Raw genomic sequence first — 22949 nt, forward strand, 5'->3', positions numbered from 1 at the left:
CCCTGTGAAATCTGCAGCGTATAAGACACATGGTCACAAAAGACCAGATTTCATGGTCTGTGATACATTTCTCATGGCCGTGAATTTGACTGGCCCTACTAATGGCTGCCAGGCTCAGTCGCTGTGTGGGGAGGCTCTGTTCCGAGGACCATGTCCTGCAGTCACTGGAGAACTCTTGGCTTGGAAAGGCTTGGACAGCTTTGTGAACTGGAATAGCCAGTGTAGCCTCCTGGCTCCTCCTCCTTCAGCCACATACGAGCGCTTCAGCTGGGGGCAGGAAACACTCTGACTTTCAGTTCCACCCCATTCGAGTGTACAGCTTGCAAATCAGCGAGTGGTGCAGCTTGACATTGGCGCTTCAACCGTTTGAAATCGTTACCTGTGGACGGGCAGTAGTGGCACTTGGATCCCAGGCTACTTTTGATTGTCAATGCATTTTTGGTTAATACGTGCTATGTAGGCAATAAGTTCTTAGGAAAAGGACTGGTTGGGAAACAGTCACATTTGTTTTGGAACCCCCACAATCAACTGTGAAACATGACATTTATTGTTTGCTATCTGACAGCCCCCAACACAGCATTGCATTCTTCCTCCTGCATCTGCCGGGGGTGTGCGTGTGTGCGTGCGCGCGCCCAGGGCATCTCGTAGCAGTGCTGACGGCGCACTTTCGAGCTGCCTGTACTAGGCTGACAAACCAGCCATGCCCTTGAGACCACTCCAGGTGAAAATTCTCGCCTGTACTCTCACAGTGTGCGGTGCGCTGCACACCATGGACGAGTGCCCGCATTGGCATTCAGATGGTCTTGTAGGCAGTGTCATCTTGGCTGCAGCTTGCCAAATGTGTCTTTTAGCATGCACCTTTCTTGCACATCTCGTGGGATGAAATGACTCTTCTGGTTAGCCAGAGCCTGCAGAGCGCGGAAGTGCTATTTCCTGGTGACCCATTCGGGGGCTTGTACTTCTGAGCAAAATGCCATTGATGTACCAAGGAAGCTTTTCCTCTGAAAGGCAGTGCTTGTCTGTGCCACCTACGGTAAACTGCAGTAGAGTTGCCTCTCCAAAGCCCACTGCCACTGCTTGACTTGCCAATACTAAACTAGTCAGCCATGGGCTTGTCCAGTCTGGCTTCCTGGCCAGTGTTGTAGCCTGCTTCTGTACTGGTCTGGCTTCCATGTCCTGTTGCCGGAGGATTAGAACGTGCTCCCCATACATCTCTATGGGGCTATGCTATGTTAATATTTTGTAAGTCAAGTGGAACAAAATAAGGTCGTCCCTGATGAGGTTGGCAGAAGACACAGATTGGGCAGTGGCGAATAACAGAGGACGGGTCACTTGGTAAGCGTCACCCCAGTCACACTCCTACGCTGATGGCTACTAAAGATCAAGCCAGGACCACACCTGGGTTAGACTAAGCAACTTGAATCACACGCCCAGGGTACTTGGATTTGATCTCTCAGGACCGTGGTTGGCTGCTGTGCCCAAATGTGCATTCCCCTCATGTAACAGCCTGGAAGCTCCCTGGCTGACTCCCAGGAAGAAGGCCCTCTGAGCACGTTCTCGACGTGCACTAATTAGTAGAAAGCCCTCCCCCAGGGCCATCTGCCTGTCAGAATGGAAGTGGTTCTTGCTCTGGCCCCACCATGCTGGAGAGTCTCTGAGAATTTGTCCATCTCGCGGATATAGGACTCATCTTTTGTCTGAAATACGGATGTGAACAGGGACCTGCTTAACCATGTGGCTGCTGGGGCCTCTTGGGGGCTGGGCGCAGAAGCCCTCCCCTCCCCCCCACAGCAGCTGGTTCCCCCCCCCCCCCTCCACAGCAGCTCCCGGTGTGGGGAGCCAGCAGTGGCAGCTGGGAGCCTTGTGCGTGGGAGGAAGAGGAGGAGAAGGGAGCAGAAGCCGCTTCCCTCTACCCCCATGTGCGCCGCTGCTGCTGCCCCCCTTCCCCCACGTTGGGGGGCCGAGAACAGGGTCCTGCATAGCTGGTTACCCAGTTACACCTAAGGTATACCGGGTTCACTGATTCACCGGAATTGTACAGCCCTTGTCTGAAACAGGAAGGCTTTGCAGTGTCCTCTGACAAGGTCCCAGTGGAGACGATACCTGCTTTCCCTCCCTGCATGGGTAGCCATGATGTTTTTTCAATGAGAAGTTGTACCCTCAATTCAGAACCCAACACACACACCCATTGGGGCTTGAACCTGGTCTTGTCTAAAATTACGGGGTCATCATAGGAGGCTTTTGTAATGTGCTGCTTACTGTCTGACTCCTGGAAGGTGGCTTTCCTATCTGCCATCACTTCTGCCAGCAGAGTCTCTGAGCTGCGGTCCCTAAGATTCGAGCCCCCTACACTGTCTTTGAAGATGTGGAACACTAACGGCATCACCTGCATTTTCTCCCTAAAGTAGCTTGATTTACATAGTATTCAAGCAACTTGCTTTCCTGTATTTCCCCCTGACCTCATGCAAACGAGAATGAAGGACAACACACACAAGACCAATCCTTTAGCATTCTGCGTAGATGGGGCCAAACTGTTCGGGGTCCACCCAGCTCCTCTGGGCTCTGAGGCCAGAACGAAAGGGCTCCTGACGGCCTCTCAGAGGACTGTCTCTGTAACTTCATGTATCTGCACTGGTTACGAACAGGCAAATGTTTTATCGCCAAGTAACGCGAGTGCTTTGCTCAGAGCTGCTTCTCTGATGGCCACAGCCAGCTGGCCAGGCAGCTTCTTCTCTGCACCAGCCCACGTGGAGCGTGGTGCACCCTGGCTGAGCACCACTTCCAAATGTTGAAAAACCTCTTTAAAAAAGCAGCAGTATAAAGATGGGGGATAGCAAGTGATGGAGAGGAGGAGAATAGAGAGGGCGGAGCTTCAAGGAAGGGGCGGAGCTTCAAGGAAGGGGCGGGGTGGTAGATCTTGGTCTGTCATTTAAAAAGTGATCTTGGGTGTAAAAAGGTTGGAGACCACTGCACTAAGGTAAGCCATGTCAGCGCCGTTGGAAACTGCAGCAGCACTAATAGGCCTCTTGGATAAAGCTGCCTTGGAGGAGGAGACCAGAGATGATTTCAGGCCTAGTGAGATGCTGTGATGTGGTGTGCAGCTGGCACTGCACTTCGGCGAGGTATGAGTGGCTTCTGTTCATCTCACAGTTAATATTAAAACGAGCACTAGTGCATTCTAAGAATACCAGTGTTCATCATTTCACCATGGGTGAAAGAACAGAAAGAAGAGCGATGATTCTTTATTAAAAGTAGTGCACTCTGTGTTGTCTCAGGTTGTACCGAGTAGGCAGAGCTTTTACCTCTGCTTCAGGAAATAGTCTCAGAAATTAAAAAGGACTGTGACGTCTGAGTGGTGTTATAGTGCGACCACAAGGTGTCACTAATGGTTCACATTTCATAGAACACTAGAACTGGAAGGGACCTTGAGTCATGGAGTCCAGTCCCCTGCCCTCATGGCAGGACCAAGCACTGTCTAGACCATTCCTGACAGGTGTCTGTTCAACCTGCTTTTAAATGCCTCCAGAGATGGAGACTCCACAACCTCCCTGGGCAACTTATTCCAGCGTTTCACCCCCCTGACAGGTAGGAAGTTTTCCTAATGTCCAACCTAAACCTCCCTTGCTGCTGTTGAAGCCCATTGCTGCTTCTATCCTCAGAGGCCAAGGAGAACATTTTTTTCTCCCTCTTCCTTGTGACACCCTTTTAGATACCTGAAAACCTCATGTCCCTTCAGTCTTCTCTTTTCTAAACTAAACAAACCCAATTTTTTCAGCCTTCCCTCATAGCTCATGTTCTCGAGACCTTGAATAATTTTTGTTGCTCTTCTCTGCACCTTCTCCAATTTCTTCACATCTTTCTTGAACTGTGGTGCCCAGAACTGGACACAGTACAGGCAGTCCCCGGGTTACGTACAAGATAGGGACTGTAGGTTTGTTCTTAAGTTGAATTTGTATGTAAGTCAGAACTGGTACATATCGTAGGGGAAACTCTAGCCAAACATTTCTCCAGAGCTCAGTTTTATTCTCCCACACCTCACTTCCCTCAATCCTTTATTCTCAAGCTGAGGTGTCTGCTGAGAAAAGCCGCTCCGCGTCTCCCTAGTCTGCTGGGGGGGGGGGGGCGCTAGCTTTGCGTCTCCCTGGTCTGCTGGGGGGAAGCAGCTAGTGCGGGGTTGCCTCACCCCGTTTGTAAGTAGGGATCTGATGTAAGTCGGATCCATGTAACCCGGGGACTGCCTGTACTCCAATTGATGCCTAGTCCTCGCAGAGGAGAGCGGAAAAATGACTTCTTGTCTGGCTCACCACACTCGTGTTCATGCAGCCCAGAATCACATTTGCTTTTTTTGCAACAGCGTCACACTGACTCATGTTTAACTTGTCGTCCACTATGGAACCCTAGATCCCTTTCTGCAGGACTCCTTCCTAGCGTACACATTTGGATGTGTTGTAGCTGGTTTCTGTGGCAGGAGGCCAGCTTATTCCTTAAAACTGCGGTGGGGAACCTACGGTTCAGGGACTTGATGTGTCCCCCAGCTTGCCTGGATCTGGCCCCTGAGGGTCGGGGCTGTCCCCAGCATTGGTGAGCCTATGATGGTTCTGCAGCCTCTCACTGTCACCTGCTATGCTGGAGCACCCAAAATCCACTAGCCTGGGCCCCCCGAGGCTCTGGTGTGCAACATCCTCTGGCAAGGAGTTCCACAGGATGACTGTGAGCTGCCTGAAGAAAAACTTCTTTTTTTTTTTTTCCCCCCCAACCTGTTGCCTATTAATTTCATTTGGTGACTGCTAGTTCTTATGTTGTGGGAATGAGTAAATAACTTTTCCTTGTTCACTTTTTCCACACCAGTTGTGATTTTATAGACCAGCAGTTCTCAAACTTTTTGGGCTCCGGAGCCCTTTACATGCATAAAAATGTATGCAGAGCCCCAGCGGTCCACTGACTGTATGTGTTGTCCCTATCGATGTTTCCAGTTTGTCAACCTCGCGGAGCCCCTGGAGATGTCCCAGGGCTCCGCGGAGCACAGCTTGAGAAACACTGTTACAGACCATAGTCGTCTTTTTTTCTAAGTTGAAAAGTTCAAGACTTTTTAATCTTTCTTCATATGGGACCCGTTCTAAACCCCTAGTAATTTTTGGTGACCTTTTCTGAATCTTTTCCAATGTCAGTGTCTCTTCTGAGATGAGGCAGCCACATCTGTACTCAGTATTCAGGATGTGGGCGTACCATGGTTTTATATAGAGGCAATAAGATATTCTTTGTCTTATTCTCTATCCTTTTAAAAATGATTGCTAACATGCTATTTTCTTTTTTGACGGTCGCTGCACACTGAGTGGATGTTTTAAGAGAACTATCGGCAGTGACTCCAAAATCTCTATGATGGTAGACAAATTAGTCCTCCTTATGTTGTATGCATAGTTGGGATTATTTTTTCCAATGTGTATTACTTTATTTTTATCAACATTAAATTTCATTTGCCATTTTGCTGCCCAGTAACTTAGTTGGGTGAGATCTTTTTGAAGCTCTTCACAGTCTGCTTTGGAGCTACCTTGAGCAGTTTGGGATCATCTGCAAATTTTGCCACCTCCCTGTATAAATAAGTTGAATAGGATTGGTCCCAGGACAGACCCTGGGGGGACCCCACTAGTTACCTCTCTCCATTCTGAAAACTGACCATTTATTCTTACTTTTTGTTTCCTGTTGTCATGATCATGAGGGTTATCCAGCATCCTGGGGACTAAGGGGTTAAATAGGTCCCTTACCTAAACCAGGTGGTAGGCAGCCAATAGAAATGCGGGTAGGAATTTCAAACTGGGACACAGGAATTTTGGGGTTTTTCCCTCCTTTGTTCGGGTAGTTTCTCTCCAGCTATTGAAGGGGACAGGAAGTCTCCCTCTAAGAAAATACTCTTCACAGTCTGTAAATAGTATACATTTAGATAAATCCGTTAGGTTTTCTTGTTTTATAGTTTGGGAAATGGGATCTGGTCTGTGCATTTAAAAATGGGTTTTGCTGTCCTTGGTAACTAAGTTCCTGGCCCATGGTAAATTTCTCCTCCAGGAGGATATTATTGTGTGACTGTTCCATCTAGGCATCATGCTCACAACAGGAATATTGTGGTGATGATAAAAGTTCTCTCTTTTCTTTTTATTAACCTGGTATTGGTTAATGTTGGTTTCCTGGTTTGTACTTTAGGGGTGAGATTTCCCAAGTAGTCTCTCCCTGGTTGCTTTATTAATATTTGGGTGGTGGCAGCGGCATTTTATTCCCAAAATCTAGGTTAAGATTTCGAGGGGAAGCTTTATACCGAAGTCTGGTAGATAAGGTTTTGGGGGACTTTTGCTAGCCTCCACTTTTGCATTTATCGTGCCAGGGTGGGGAAGGAGCCATGACACCTGTCTTGTAACAAGTTACCAATCCACGAGAGGACAAGGAGGAGAGTGCAATAGGGGAGGCCTCCTGATTCATACTGAGCAAGTGGGGCATTCAGCTAGTTCTCTTAGGGGCCTGCACACTTGAAGCTTGGGAAGGAAATGGGAAGAATTGCAAGTCCTGGCAAGGCCAAGGAACTGTGATGTGATTGGGATACCTGGGACTTGGTGAGGTAACTCCTGTGTCAGGGAAGGGTGGGCAGGGGAGAAAAGGTGGAGGAATTGCACTGTATGTGAGACCAGTATGACTGCTCAGAGCTCCAGTATAACATGAGAGAAAAGCCTGTTGAGTCTTTGGGTTAAGCAGAGTCTGCTATAGGCTTTCTTTGGACAGCTAACACGTTTCCAGATCACAGGCCTTGGTTCTCATGGGGGACTTTAATCACCCTGACACCTGCTGGGAGACCAATACAGCCAATAGACAGTTGAGGGAATTCTGGGAGAGAGTTGGGCCCAAGTTCCTGGTGCAAGTGCTGGAGGAACCACTTAGGGATCATGTTTCTTTTGTCTGACCAACCTACTTGCCTTCTCTGATGAGGTAACTCGCTCTGTGGCCATGGAGGAAGAGGTGGGTGTGAAGTACCTCGACTTTAGCAAAGCATTTGATGCAGTCTCCCTCAGTATTCTTGCCAGCAAGGTAAAGTAGTATGGCTCGGCTGACTGGACTGCAAGGTGTGTAGAAAGCTGGTTAGACCATTCTGTTCAATAGGTAGTGATCAATGGCTGGATGTCTAGTTGGCAGCTAGTATCCAGTGGACTGCTCCAGGGATTGATTCTGGGGCCAGTTTTGTTGTCTTCATTAACGACTTGGCTGAGGGGATGGATTGCACCTTCAGCAAGTTTGCAGATGACATTAAGCTGAGGGAGGTAGATATGTTGAAGGGTAGAGATAGGGTTCAGAGTGACTAGACAGATTGGCGGATTGGGCCAAAAGAAATCTGATGAGGTTGAACAAGGGCAAGTGCAGAGTCCTACACTTGGAACGGTATGTGGAGTCTGTCATACGCTGACAGGACTATGGTCATCTCTCTGATAGACTGGAGAGAATAGTCATTAAATCTAAATGGTTAGCTGTCCAGGTGGAAACGTCTTGGGACAATAGGTTACCTCAAGCCTCAGAAAACCAGTATGCCTCTCCCCCTCAATTGGTGACTGGCATTGAGTGGTTGAAGATCTCTAGCAGCGGAACAAAGGAACCAGGTGTTGCTGTTGCAACCTATAAACTTGAGGGACTCGGACACTGACTTTGGGCAGGACGGGTGTGTATATATGTTTTCATAGCAGAGGGGCTTGGTTCAGCTGTGTGATGAACCAAGGTTAGAAAACCTCAGCTGAGCTAGAGAGGAAGAAAACTCCATTACTCAGAGGCCAAGCCATTGGCTCCAGAAGAGCGTTGGAGACCCGCTGAGGCCCTGGATCGTTGCCCACAGTATATGCCATTGAGTTGAGGAAAGTGGAATGAGGAGCAGGTATAGGTTTGCTGTTTTGTATAGAGCTGCATTTTTGGTGCTATTTAACAAGGAGCAGTGAGGTTTTGGAAATGTGCAAAGTGTTGTATTAACTTGGATGGAGTATATGGGCCCAAAAAGTCCAAAGTGTAAATGTGACCCTGTCACAATCCAACTTGAAGCTGTTATAAATGAAATTCCAAATACATAGATGTTAGCCTGCTTAATGCCATGGCAAACACATGAGGAAATTGATGTAGAGGTTAGAACTGTGTTGATTGAAACACAGAATTAAAAGAATAAAACACGATAAAGGTTGAAATTGAGTGATTTATGCAGAACAGACTTCATGAAAACTTGACAACTTGCTCAATTACTAGAGTGGATGTTTTTCTAATAATCTATTCTGGATTTAAAAAACTGTAAGTGATGATGGATTCTCAACGACCCTGGGTCAATTGTCGACTAAATGTGCATCTAGTTTGCGGTCTGCTTTTACAGCCATGCCCCTTAAAGGTAAACTGTGAATCAGAAAGCTCCCACTTTAGGTGGCCTTCAGGGAGATGTGCGTGAGCCCGTCTGAATACCCTTTACCTGGTCCGTGCCCCATCAGGTGCCATGGTTGGGTGCTGAGGCCCTAAGCGGGGCTGGCAGTGCAACTGGGGCCATAGATGGGGCTGTGTACCGTGGGTGGTGGCCATGGCTGGACCTGTGGATGGTGGAGCTGCGGGGGGAGTTCCCTCCTTCCCTGTGGGAGCTGGGCCAGGCCCCAGCACACCTCTGAACGTTGTTCTCTGCCCACCGACGGGGGGGCGGGGTTGTCCTAGAGTTTGGGGTCAGTTCTTTCTCAGCTGTCTGGTGCATGCCCAAGGGAGGGCGTTCATCTGGGTGTGATGCCCCCAAACAGGCAGCCTGCTGTCTTTCAGCCTACAGCACTATTGGGCACCTGTAGGTTTCTCTGAAGGTGTGGCCTAAATACACCAATCAGATTTGTCCCTCCTGTTAAGTGAGAACTAAAATCCCCATTACTTGAAGTTTTGGATGGTTCTGTGCTGTCTGAAGCTATGCTGGAATATTTGCACAGAGGACGCCCTCACCGTTCGTGATGCATACGTTCTGGCCACCACTGCGAATAAATCCACAAATACTGCGGGTGGGAGAAGTGGAGCGAGTGCTTCGTTTGCTTGCCACAGTGAATGTGGGGGGCTGATTGTTGCTGCTGCCCCACAACAGGCCTCCCTGAGTCTGTGTCCCTCCCCCCAGGCTGAAGGATGGGGTGCGGTGGGGTGGGAGAGGGCAGGGGAGTGGCTGGAAGCTGCAGATCTTAGGGATGGGAGAGAGCCATGAATATGCAAAATTGTGAAGAGTGATTCCGCAAATTGTGAGGGTTCCCTGTACTGAATCTACTGCCATGGCTTGCAGCTAGTCTCAGGTGGAAGAGATTCCTGCAACCCAAGAATTCCCGTCTCCTAGTGCGCTCCTTGGAGATGTTAAACCTGTACGTGTGGATTTCTGTAGGAAACACATTTTGTTTTTTTGAATAATTGCAGGTAAGTAACTTTCCCATCTTTATCTGTTTTTGCACACCAGGTCCTGGAGAAATATCCAAATACACCTATGAGCCATAAAGAGATTCTTCAAGTCATCCAGAAAGAAGGACTTAAAGAGATCAGGTGAGTTGTTGCACCATTCAGTCTTATTTTGTACATGTTTTCTTACTCAAGAGAAAATGGTAAATTATTCAAGGACTTAGGCCCCTAAATTCACTTGATGAGTTTCTGTTGTATTCATTTCCTGTGGTGCACCTGGCATTGGCCAATGTCGAAAGACAGGACACTGGGCTAGATAGAATCAGAGGTCGGGGAGAGCCCAAAGCAGGACCAACCCCAGCTCAATCCTCCCAGCCAGGGCTTTGTCAAGCCAGGACTTAAACACCTCTAGGGATGGAGACTCCACCCCCTCCCCAGGAAACCCAGCCCAGCGCTTCCCACCCGCCTAGGGAAAGAGTTCTTCCGACTATCCAACCTAGAGCTGTCCCCTCCCCCCCACAACTTGAGACCATTGCTCCTTGTTCTGTCTTCTGTCCCCCCTGCAGGAAGTTGAAGGCTGCTCTCAAATCCCCCCTCACTCTTCTCTTCTGCAGACTAAACAGACCCAAACCCCTCAGCCTCTCCTTGTAAATCATGTGCTCCAGCCCCCTCATCATTTTGGTTACCCTCTCCAGTGTGTCCACATCCTTTCTATAGTGCGGGCCCAGAACTGGACACAATACTCCAGATGTGACCTCACCAAAGCTGAATAAAGGGGCATGATGACATCTCTGGATCTGCTGGCAATGCTCCTCCTAATGCACCCTATTATGCCATTAGCCTTCTTGGCTACAAGGGCGCCCTGGTGACTCATCTCCAGCTTCTCATCCACTGTAACCCCCAGGTCTTTTCCTGCCCAACTGCTGCTTAGCCAGTCGGTCCCCAGCCTGTACCAATGCTTGGGATTCTTTTGTCCTGAGTGCAGGACTCTGCACTTGTCCTTGTTGAACCTCATCAGATTTCTTTTGGCCCAATCCTCCAATTTGTCTAGGTCACTCTGGACCCTATCCCTGCCCTCCAGCATATCTGTCTCCCCCACTGCAAACTTGCTGAAGGTGCAATCCGTCCCCTCATCCAGGTCATTTATAGAGATGTTGAACAAAACCAGCCTCAGAACTGATCCTTGGGGCACTCTGCTAGAAACCGACCGCCATCCTGACATCGAGCCATTAATCTCTATCCATTGAGCCCAACAGCCTAGCCAGCTTTCTATCCATCTTCCAGTCCATTTATCCAATCCATATTTCCTTAACTTGCTGGCAAGAATATTGTGGGAGACCGTATCAAAAGCCTTGCTAAAGTCAAGGTAGATCACATCCACTGACTTCCCCATGTCCACCGAGCCAGTTACCTCATCACAGAAGCTAATCAGATTGGTCAGGCACGACTTGCCTTTGGTGAATTCATGTTGACTATTCCTGATCACTTTCCTCTCTCCCAAGTGCTTCAAAATGGATTCCTGGAGGATCCCCTCCATGATTTTTCCAGGGACTGAGATGAGGCAGACCAGTATGTAGTTCCCTGGATTGTCCTTTTTCCCTTTTCTAAAGATAGGCACTACATTTGCCTTTTTCCAAGGCAATCGCCAAGGACCTCCCCCGATCTCCACAAGTTTTCAGAGATAATGGCCAAAGGCTCCGCAATGACATTTGCCAATTCCCTCAGCACCCTCGGATGCATTAAATCTGGGCCCATGGATTTGTGTTTGTCTGGCTTTTCTAAATAGTTCTTCACCTGTTCTTTCTTCACCGAGGGCTGCCCACCTCCTTCCCATACTGCGCTGCCATGTGCAGTAGTCTGGGAGCAGACCTCTGTAAAGACAGAAGTAAGAAAAGCATTGAGGACTTCAGCTTTTCCCACATCTGTCACTAGGTTACCTCCCTCGTCCAGTAAGGATCCCACACCCTCTTATTGCTAACACTGGAATAAATTGCCCAGGGAGGTTGTGGAATCCCCATCTCTGGGGATATTTAAGAGTAGGTTAGATAAATGTCTATCAGGGATGGTCTAGACAGTATTTGGTCCTGCCGTGGGGGCAGGGGACTGGACTCGATGACCTCTCGAGGTCCCTTCCAGTCCTAGTGTTCTATGATTCTAACATGCCTGTAGAAACCTTTCTTGTTCCCCTTCACATCCCTTGCCAGCTGCAATTCCAATTGCGCTTTCACCTTCCTGATAAGTCCCCTGTAAGCTCAAGCAAAATATTTAAACTCCTCCCTAGTCATCTATCCAAGTTTCTACTTCTTGTCAGCTTCCTTTTTGTGTTTAAGCTCACCAAAGATTTCCCTGCTAAGCCAAGGTGGTCACCTGCCTTAGTTGCTTTTCTTACTGCACATCAGGATGGTTTGTTCCTGGGCCTTTAATAAGGCTTCTGTAAAATCCTGCCAGCTCTCCTGGACTCCTTTCCCCTTCATGTTACATCCCAGGGGATCTGCCCATCGTTTCCCAGAGGGAGTCAGGCTGCTTTTCTGAAGTCCGGGGCGTGTATTGTGCTGCTCTCCTTTCTACCTTCGGTGAGGATCCTGACTCAACCTTTTCATGATCACTGGTGCCCAGGCTGCCACCCACCTCTACTTCCCCTACTAGTTCTTCCCTGTTTGTGAGCAGCAAGTCAAGCTGCGCATGGCCCCTGGTTGCTTCCTTCAGCACTTGTTGTCCCCAACACTCTCCTGGAAGTTTGTGCAACCACAACGAACCAACTTACTTCCTGCAACCCACTGGGATTGGTTCCTTTCTTTTTTAATGAGTCTGCATTTTTAGCATCACCTGTGAATACATTTCAGATTTCCATTCCCTGCAGTAGGACTATTTCTTGCCAGTGCTCCTGACTTGACAGTCCTTTCAGTTTTCTTTCATCCTTTGGATTTTCATTTGTGCCCCACTATAGTCTCTGAGGGTGGGTGGTTAGTCTTCTCTTAATGAGATCTTTAGCTTCAAGAAAATTGTAGAAACAGCACAACATGATGCAGGTAGTTGGACTTAATATGTTCTTTAAATAGCAAACAGAAGTAGTAAAGTTCTGACTTCTGGGTTCTTACTCCAGCTGCCTTTCCCCATGGAAAAACGTCTGATGACGTGGTAGCATATTAATTTGCAGGAGCCACATCTTGGGAGATGGACTAGATTGGAAGACCCTGGCTGGTGGAAGAGGAGTCTAGAGTATGCATTTCATTCTGTGCATTAGCAAAGGCAACTGCCTTAAACCCCTCTTAGTCTAGGATTCTGTGTACCTGGACGAGTATAGCAAACCGCCGTGCCTTTCAGAGCTAGCTAATTTCACCCCCGCAGTGGATTGGCGCACTGCCCAAAAATGCTACTTGGTTCGAAAATCCTGCTCCGTTTTGAAAATCTGTATTTTGCTCTTCTAGCTTAATAGGGTGTGGGCACGTGCGTGCGCTCAGGAGCCCTCCTTTTCTAGATGCCGAGTCGTCCAACTGCACCAAGACCTGCTGTGAAAACCATCGATGCTGTTGGAGTCAGGCTTGCTTCAGAGCGTGACTTAGCATTGAACATCCCTAGCGGGTGGAAAAGAGGCCAGGCCACAGCAGCGCTTGCTCCCAGTTTTGGGAAAGCAAAACTGAAGAGAATAGCTTCCATCTGTGTAGGAGACGAAATGCGGCAGGTTTGGGATGTTAACCACTTAGGGGCTCAAGGAGCCAGAGCAGAGGACGCTGGAGGGCTCATGCTTTTCCGTTGTTTATATTGCCAGAAAATCAGTACGACTCTTCCCTTTTAGTGTAGGGGAGACGTGCAGGCTGGGAAGAAATCACAGTTGAATGAAAGCATCAAGTGCCAACACCCTCCTAAAATGTTTTACTCCAGGGGCAGGCGACCTACCGCTAGAGCATCACCGTGCTTGAGAAGAAAATGTACACCATAATCTTCTGGCTCAAGAACTAGGGACTCGGGAGAAGCGGATTTAGTTCCTAGCATTGACCGAGACTTCCTGGGCATCCCGAGGCAAGCGGCTGAATCTCTCTGCCTCTTCCTCGTTGAGAGAGTGGCCGATGCTTCCTCCGATGCTGGGAAGATGAATTAACGTTGGTCAAGTACTTGGTTACTGTTCAGTAGAGGTCACGTGCAAAGCTTCTTGCGTTTCTTAGTGCTAGTGAGTGTACTGCCAGAATTGCGATAATTACTGCTACCAAGCAAATGCAAAATGGCATCTTCTGCGGAGTTGATACTTACAACTGAGGGAACCACAGACCTGAACTTGGTGCTTAGCTGGCAGCAGTGGTGATTGACACCTGATGCTTGGTGGAGCAGGGCAGCGGGATAATGTTTCCCTAGAGTACATCACGGGGGAGCTAGCAGGCCAAAGCTGAGGTGTGACGCATTTTGGAGGTTTTCATGCCACTTCATCCCTGGACTGAGCACCCCCCCCGGGATATATCGGCGCACATATACCCCTGCTAGCCCCTCCCCCCAGGTCCTCCTCACCCCCCGGGATATATCGGCGCACATATACCCCTGCTAGCCCCTCCCCCCAGGTCCTTCTCACCCCCCGTGATGTATCGGCGCACATATACCCCTGCTAGCCCCTCCCCCCAGGTCCTTCTCACCCCCCGTGATATATCGGCACACATATACCCCTGCTAGCCCCTCCCCCCAGGTCCTTCTCACCCCCCGTGATATATCGGCGCACATATACCCCTGCTAGCCCCTCCCCCCAGGTCCTTCTCACCCCCCGTGATATATCGGCGCACATATACCCCTGCTGGGCCCTCCCCCCAGGTCCTTCTCACCCCCCCGTGATATATCGGCGCACATATACCCCTGCTAGCCCCTCCCCCCAGGTCCTTCTCACCCCCCGTGATATATCGGCGCACATATACCCCTGCTAGCCCCTCCCCCCAGGTCCTTCTCACCCCCCGTGATATATCGGCGCACATATACCCCTGCTGGCCCCCCCCAGGTCCTTCTCACCCCCCCCCCCGTGATATATCGGCGCACATATACCCCTGCTGGCCCCTCCCCCCAGGTCCTTCTCACCCCCCGTGATATATCGGCGCACATATACCCCTGCTGGCCCCCCCCCAGGTCCTTCTCACCCCCCCCCCCGTGATATATCGGCGCACATATACCCCTGCTAGCCCGTCCCCCCAGGTCCTTCTCACCCCCCCGTGATATATCGGCGCACATATACCCCTGCTAGCCCCTCCCCCCAGGTCCTTCTCACCCCCCGTGATATATCGGCGCACATATACCCCTGCTGCCCCCCCCAGGTCCTTCACACCCCCCGTGATATATCGGCGCACATATACCCCTGCTAGCCCCTCCCCCCAGGTCCTTCTCACCCCCCGTGATATATCGGCGCACATATACCCCTGCTGGGCCCTCCCCCCAGGTCCTTCTCACCCCCCCGTGATATATCGGCGCACATATACCCCTGCTGGGCCCTCCCCCCAGGTCCTTCTCACCCCCCCCCCCGTGATATATCGGCGCACATATACCCCTGCTGGCCCCTCCCCCCAGGTCCTTCTCACCCCCCCCCCGTGATATATCGGCGCACATATACCCCTGCTAGCCCCTCCCCCCAGCTCCTTCTCACCCCCCCCGTGATATATCGGCGCACATATACCCCTGCTAGCCCCTCCCCCCAGCTCCTTCTCACCCCCCCCCGTGATATATCGGCGCACGTATACCCCTGCTGGCCCCTCCCCCCAGGTCCTTCTCACCCCCCCCCCCGTGATATATCGGCGCACATATACCCCTACTGGGCCCTCCCCCCAGGTCCTTCTCACCCCCCCCCCGTGATATATCGGCGCACATATACCCCTGCTAGCCCCTCCCCCCAGGTCCTTCTCACCCCCCGTGATATATCGGCGCACATATACCCCTGCTGCCCCCCCCAGGTCCTTCACACCCCCCGTGATATATCGGCGCACATATACCCCTGCTAGCCCCTCCCCCCAGGTCCTTCTCACCCCCCGTGATATATCGGCGCACATATACCCCTGCTGGGCCCTCCCCCCAGGTCCTTCTCACCCCCCCGTGATATATCGGCGCACATATACCCCTGCTGGGCCCTCCCCCCAGGTCCTTCTCACCCCCCCCCCCGTGATATATCGGCGCACATATACCCCTGCTGGCCCCTCCCCCCAGGTCCTTCTCACCCCCCCCCCCGTGATATATCGGCGCACATATACCCCTGCTAGCCCCTCCCCCCAGCTCCTTCTCACCCCCCCCGTGATATATCGGCGCACATATACCCCTGCTAGCCCCTCCCCCCAGCTCCTTCTCACCCCCCCCCGTGATATATCGGCGCACGTATACCCCTGCTGGCCCCTCCCCCCAGGTCCTTCTCACCCCCCCCCCCGTGATATATCGGCGCACATATACCCCTACTGGGCCCTCCCCCCAGGTCCTTCTCACCCCCCCCCCGTGATATATCGGCGCACATATACCCCTGCTAGCCCCTCCCCCCAGCTCCTTCTCACCCCCCCGTGATATATCGGTGCACATATACCCCTGCTGGGCCCTCCCCCCAGGTCCTTCTCACCCCCCCCCCGTGATATATCGGCGCACATATACCCCTGCTGGCCCCCCCAGGTCCTTCTCACCCCCCGTGATATATCGGCGCACATATACCCCTGCTGGGCCCTCCCCCCAGGTCCTTCTCACCCCCCCCGTGATATATCGGCGCACATATACCCCTGCTGGCCACCCTCCAGGTCCTTCTCACCCCCCCGTGATATATCGGCGCACATATACCCCTGCTGGCCTCCCCCCAGGTCCTTCTCACCCCCCCGTGATATATCGGCGCACATATACCCCTGCTGCCCCCCCCCAGGTCCTTCTCACCCCCCGTGATATATCGGCGCACATATACCCCTGCTGGCCCCTCCCCCCAGGCCCTTCTCACCCCCCCCGTGATATATCGGCGCACATATACCCCTGCTGGCCCCTCCCCCCAGGCCCTTCTCACCCCCCCCGTGATATATCGGCGCACATATACCCCTGCTGGCCCCTCCCCCCAGGTCCTTCTCACCCCCCCGTGATATATCGGCGCACATATACCCCTGCTGGGCCCTCCCCCCAGGTCCTTCTCACCCCCCGTGATATATCGGCGCACATATACCCCTGCTGGCCCCTCCCCCCAGGTCCTTCTCACCCCCCCCGTGATATATCGGCGCACATATACCCCTGCTGGCCCCTCCCCCCAGGTCCTTCTCACCCCCCCCCCCCCGTGATATATCGGCGCACATGTACCACTGCTGGCCCCTCCCCCCAGGTCCTTCTCACCCCCCCCCCGTGATATATTGGCGCACATATACCCCTGCTGGCCCCTCCCCCCAGGTCCTTCTCACCCCCCCCCCCCGTGATATATCGGCGCACATATACCCCTGCTGGCCCCTCCCCCCAGGTCCTTCTCACCCCCCCCCCCCGTGATATATCGGCGCACATATACCCCTGCTGGCCCCTCCCCCCAGGTCCTTCTCACCCCCCCCCCCGTGATATATCGGCGCACATATACCCCTCCTGGCCCCTCCCCCCAGGTCCTTCTCACTCCCCGTGATATATCGGTGCACATATACCCCTGCTGGCCCCTCCCCCCAGGTCCTTCTCACCCCCCCCCCCGTGATATATCGGCGCACATATACCCCTGCTGGCCCCTCCCCCCAGGTCCTTCTCACCCCCCCCCCCGTGATATATCGGCGCACATATACCCCTGCTAGCCCCTCCCCCCAGGTCCTTCTCACCCCCCCGTGATATATCGGCGCACGTATACCCCTGCTGGCCCCCCCCCAGGTCCTTCTCACCCCCCCCCCGTGATATATCGGCGCACATATACCCCTGCTGGCCCCTCCCCCCAGGTCCTTCTCACCCCCCGTGATATATCGGCGCACATATACCCCTGCTGGCCCCTCCCCCCAGGTCCTTCTCACCCCCCCGTGATATATCGGCGCACATATACCCCTGCTGGGCCCTCCCCCCAGGTCCTTCTCACCCCCCGTGATGGTTGCTGGCGTGTGCTCGGCTTGCTTCTCATGACCACCTTCAGCTCCTTTGGCAGAGTTCTTGTGGTGGTAGTTAGCATAGTCCCAGCGGGAGTTGCCACGGGGGGATGCCTGGGCCAGACTGCTTCGAGCCCTGCTCTAAGTGCTTGTAAGCTACGCCCTGTGGCGACCCCACAGCACCCGTTTCAAGTGCCTGGGAGAAGGTCACCTTGCAGATGGTGGCAAGGTTTGGAGGGGCTTTAAGCCTGGAACTGGGAGCCCCCAGGAATGAGCTCTCTAGCCCCCGGCACTGGTGGTCCGGAGTGCACCGGGCTCAGCGTGTGGGGGTGCGGGCACGCTGAGGCCCTCGACAGCACCAACCAAAGGCACCTCTTCATGGCGCCCTTTCAATTGCCGGTGCCAAGGAGGGGGAGGATGCACAGGGCCAGCCCCCTCTCACCATGGGCACAGAGTGCAGGGCCCCAGGACAGCCACTCTGGAGCCCTGCTGCCACCTCAGTGTCTTGATGCTCCTGCACTGGTGGGGCGTCCGTTGCGCTCGGCACGGGCAGCTAGCCTGGACTTGCTCACGCCCATTCCAAATCCCACCCGCCCCCCTTCGGTGGAGACTTCTGGCAAGACGGGTATAGAGGCGCCGATAGAGCAGTGCCACTCCGGGGCTCCCTGGCTGGCCCAGTGGGTACTGCGGAGGGAAAGCTTCCGACATTCGTGCACCTACGTGGAATGGGCGGGAGCAAGACATCGCGAGGAACAACGGTCCCGAGGGGTAACCGCTTGTTTGCTGGCTGGAAAGAGGCAAGTATAGAAAACTGTGCTGGTTTCACTAACATATTGGGCATGTACTGTTCCCCACAACACACGTAGGAGGAATGTAGACTGGGTCTTTTCCAGAACAGCTTCCCTGTTCACAGGGACTTGCAATCAACACAGGGTGAGTTGTGCCCCATCGAAGTACTTGCCACAGTAACTTGAGAAACTTTTCCCAGCTCCGCTGCCTGGGCTGAGAGCTCTGCAAGGTTCAGGCAGACCTGGAGAAGAGCTCTGCGTAAACTGAAGCTTATCTCACTCTGCAGCAGAAGCTGGTCTCCTCATCCAGCTTCTCTCTCTAACATCCTGGGCCAGCAGGGCTATGCCACAGCCACACCCAGCTCTGTAATCCCGTCACAAGGCCGTGCGGCGGCGCGTTCCCTCCCGCACAAAGCAGAGAATGTGCTGTCTGGCGGGCAGAGAGAGCCTCCGGACGGTGGAGTCTGTGAAGAGCACTTGGATATAGGCCAGCTCTGGTCAGGAGCAGCCTTTTTTGGGAACACGAATGGGATTTGGATGTTGGCCGTGGGGTGCTGCTGGTTGACCTGTTGGGGAAGGAAGGCCCTGGCTGCAGGCTGCCGCTAGGGAATGATGTGTCGGTTGTGCCTTCCCTGGCTGCCGCCCTGCAACACAGGTGTTGTGCGTTCGCCTGTGCGCTCCAGGCTGCACAGGGCAAGGGGCTGCTCAGGCAGGACGAGTCACTGCTGGTGTGTTTGGATACTGTCATGAGCAGCGCCAGAGGAGCCTCTCAGCTGACGCGTCCATCAGTCTCCCTGTGGAACTTGGTGTCTTGTGTCGAGCCGGCAAGTTGTCTGGGGCAGAAAACAAAAGGGCACTTGGGGAATGTGCTTTTTGAACCCTATATGCGCCCTCACTTACGCCATAAAGGGCAGTATACTCTGGTTTCCCAGGAAATGGGAGCCAGATAAACTAGCCTCCCCCTAATGGGCGCAGTGCTTCACTCCTACGCCAGAGCAAGTCTCCTCCGTATCCATCAGATCCATTGGTTTGAAAAGCTTCCTCTCCTTGCACATGGAGAAGACTCGCTTGCCATACCTTCCTCCTCCTCTTAAAGCTGCGCCATGCAGATGTACGCTAGCAACAAGGCTGTGTTGACACGGCCCTGTCGTGAACAGTCAGTGTGTGAACGCAGCCTGCACGGCACTTGTGTGGAGAGAATTCTTCAAGCCCTGCTGAGAGGCTTTCGCTTTGTTGGCGCTTTCACCTCCTGCCCCAAAACGTTGTTCATGGGTTTTTTAAGCATCTCTGAATGACACAAGGTTTGTTGATCAAGTGGAAATGTTCGACGTAGCCTCAGTCAGTCAGCTCTCTTGTCATTCGTGAGCTTCGCCAGCCTCCTTGCTAGATAATTCTGTGCTTAGGCACGTCGTCTCCTTGCCTGGTGCCTTCCTCGCAGGTCGCTGGGCTGAGAGAGTTCTGTGCCTCCGTGTTCTGGGCTGCATTTAGATGAAAGGCAGCTCGTTACTGATGTCACTTGTATTTGCTTTCCCCCATTTCTCCTGGCCATGAGATGTGGTTTGCCTGTCCCACCAGTGCAACAGCCGCTTACTAGAACAGAAATTGCACCCTCGAGGCAACTCCCGTTGTTACTTCGTTCCCACCCTTCCGTCGGCAGCCCCGGCTGTGCTCTTCGCTACGCCAGCCTGCTCCCCATAGGAGCGACTTGGCAGGCAGTCTACTTCTGCGCATAGGAACGAGTGGGGGCAGAAGGGAAGCGCTCTTGGCCCCATGCATCTGTTAGCGGGCTGCCTGGTTTCACTTGGCTTCTGGATCAGTGGCCTGCAGCCATCTTGCAGGTGGGCCGTGGGCTTGGGTCTTGCGCCCCTGCAATGGGGAGCTGGCACTGGTGCTCTGGCCCCGTGCCCCTCCCTCCCACGAGGTGGGAGTCCCAGCGCCAGCTTCCTGCTGTGGGAGGATGGAATGGGCGAGGCTTGAAGGCTCCATCCAGCTTGTGGGGGAAAGAAGCGGCTCCGCGTGCTCCTGCTTCCCCTCCTCCCTGCTGGGGAACGGCTGCACAGGAAACTACTCGCCCGCAGGCTTTCCCTGCTGCTTCCCACGGCCAGTGGGAGAAGGGGGGTGCCTGGGCGCATTGGGGGCAGAGCCCACCTCTCTCATAGCCAGACCCTGCACCCCCATGCTGCTCTTGCACCCTCCCTCCCAGCCAGAACCCCTCCCCCTCTGCCACTCCTGCACCCTACCTCTCGGCCAGGAGGCACCTTCATGGGTGTTGGGCTGGTGGCGCGCAAAGATCTGCAGTGGAGCAGGGTGGGCGGTGGGCCAAAAGTCTGCAAATCCCTGTTCTCCATCAACGAGCAGCAGCCAAGCAACTGTCCAGAGTTAGCTGTGTCAGAGCTTCTCTGAGAACCGGCTGCCAATGACAGGTGCACCCTCTCTCCCCACTGTACCTACCTTGTCTCCAGCAGCTTGGGCATTGCTGAAGTCTGCTCCAGAAATGTGTCCAGGTGCAGAGATGCATTTCCTCTTCTACTGATGGGGGGAGGGTCTCTATAATGGCTAGCCGATTGCTTTGCTCACCTTTTAAAAGGGGTCTCTCTCTCCTTTTTTTGGGTTGCAATCCAACTCCAGAAGGTAAGACCCACTGCTAATGTTCTAAAGCTACTGTTGTATGTAAGCTTAATTGAATTTGACTCTCAGCTATGTAATTAAGCCTTAATTAAGAAACCAATCAGCTTGCTTCACGCCCAGGTCTATACGCAGAGTAGTAGCTGTATAATTAGCTGTAAAGCTTTCACTAGTTGAATCCAAGCTGTCTTTGCATGCTGTTTGCATTAGCATTAGAGTGCAATGCAAATTTGAAACCTAATTTGCTTGTGAAGTTTGTGGAAGATGTCAATTAGGTTAACAGCATGGGAGTGCTTAGTGTCTTACAAATTAACCTTAGAACTGTTTGTGGACCTGACGTGTGAGCAAAAGCTTGATTTGCATGGTAGTGGTTTTTGTGCACTTGTTTGTTTTGGTGATTTGGGAGGAGGGTTAAATTGTTTTGAGTGAAGTAAGTTTGATGCATGCTTTATAACGGATTATTTTTAATTCACAGCTTTTTCTGAACTGTAACAGTGTACATCTAGAGTTTGGAAGATAGTACAAACAGTGTCAATTCTTAAACTGCCTCTCTGCTCTGGCTACATCTAGACTATGGAGTTTTATTTGCATACTTATTTGCGCTTTGCAATTTGCATACCTTTTTCCAATAGTTTTTTCGGAAAAGGCTCTTCTGAAATTTGCCCTGTCTACACTCAGCCAAGTTTCAGAAAAACCTCCTCTTTCAGAAGAGCCCTTATTCCTTGTGAAATGAGGAATACAGGCAGTCCCTGGGTTACGTACAAGATAGGGACTGTAGGTTTGTTCTTAAGTTGAATCTGTATGTAAGTCGGAACTGGCGTCCAGATTCAGCCGCTGCTGAAACTGACCAGCGGCTGACTACAGGAAGCCCGAGGCAGAGTTGCTGTGCCCCAGGCTTCCTGGAATCAGCCACTGATCAGTTTCAACAGCAGCTGAATCTGGACGCCAGTTCCGACTTACATACAGATACAACTTAAGAACCCCAGGCGTCCCCAAGTCAGCTGCTGCTGAAACTGATCAGCGGCTGATTCCAGGAAGCCCGGGGCAGAGCAACTCTGCCTCGGGCTTCCTGTAGTCAGCCGCTGGTCAGTTTCAGCAGCGGCTGACTTGGGGATGCCTGGGGCAGAGCAGCTGGGGTGCTGCTGGGTTGCTCCAGTAGCGCCGGGAGTGGCGCTGCGGGACCAACCGGCAGCACCCCAGCTGCTCTACCACAGGTGTCCCGAGAAAAGCCTGGTCTGCTGGGGGGGGGGGGCGCACTAGCCACGGAGGACCTGGGCGGGGGGACCGCCCAGACGTGCCGCGGTCCTGCCGCCCGGGTCCTCCGCGGCTTTGCTCCACGTCTCCCTGGTTTGCTGGGGGGGGGGGGGGGGACCTCCCCAGCAGACCCTGGAGATGCGGAGCAGCTTTTCTCACCCCGGAGGACGCGGGCGGCAGGACCGCGGCGAGTCTGGGCGGTCCTGCCGCCCGCGTCCTCCAGGGCGAGAAAAGCCCCGTTTATAAGTGCGGATCCAACATAAGTCGGATCTGTGTAACCCGGGGACTGCCTGTACAGGAGTTTCTGAAAGAGCGTGTCAGCTCTTCCACACAAAATGTTGGAAGAGCAGACGCGTTCCCTGGACGCAGCAGAGTTTTTCCGGGATACCTCAGGTATCATGGAAAAACTCCATAGTCTAGACACAGCCTCAGATATTCCAGTAAACGAATTAAACTGCATTTTTAGTCTAGCAGTTCACCTTCAGTTTTCTAGGTGCTCCAGTTTGAACGCAAAAAATCTTAGAGGGAATCTGAAAATGCTCTTCATGTCTACGTAATTCAGATGCAAAAATAAAGAAGGGAGGGGAATTGAGAAGTTACCAGTATTCATAAACATAAGTTAAAAATATCCACATTTGCAGTGATTGTGTGTAATAATCATCCTCATTACGCTGGCATATGCTATATTAAGGTTCCATTTATAAACAGAGTTAATATAGTTTAGTTAAACAGGTGACTAGGTTGCTTGTAGCCATCTACAGCAATTTCTGCAGCTCTGTGATGCACGCTACTCGTGTCTGTAATATGTTTATAACCTCTAGAATCTGTTCTACGCTAGGGATGTTAACTAGTGATT

At 52.5% G+C, this 22949-nt stretch overlaps 1 protein-coding gene across 5 annotated transcripts in view; it reads left to right on the forward strand.

Moving 5' to 3' along the window:
* The window catches only part of ASXL2 (ASXL transcriptional regulator 2), a 191505-nt gene that overhangs the window by 52128 nt on the left and 116428 nt on the right, over nucleotides 1–22949 (forward strand). For all 5 annotated transcript variants that reach the window (XM_075923201.1, XM_075923198.1, XM_075923200.1 and 2 more), the window contains one exon: nucleotides 9470–9552. In XM_075923201.1, coding sequence (XP_075779316.1) covers nucleotides 9497–9552 — 56 coding nt within the window. In that variant the 5' untranslated portion in view covers nucleotides 9470–9496. The remainder of the gene's footprint in view (nucleotides 1–9469; nucleotides 9553–22949) is intronic.

This window comes from Pelodiscus sinensis, chromosome 3 (genome assembly GCF_049634645.1).
Source record: "Pelodiscus sinensis isolate JC-2024 chromosome 3, ASM4963464v1, whole genome shotgun sequence".
Classification (NCBI taxonomy): domain Eukaryota; kingdom Metazoa; phylum Chordata; order Testudines; family Trionychidae; genus Pelodiscus; species Pelodiscus sinensis.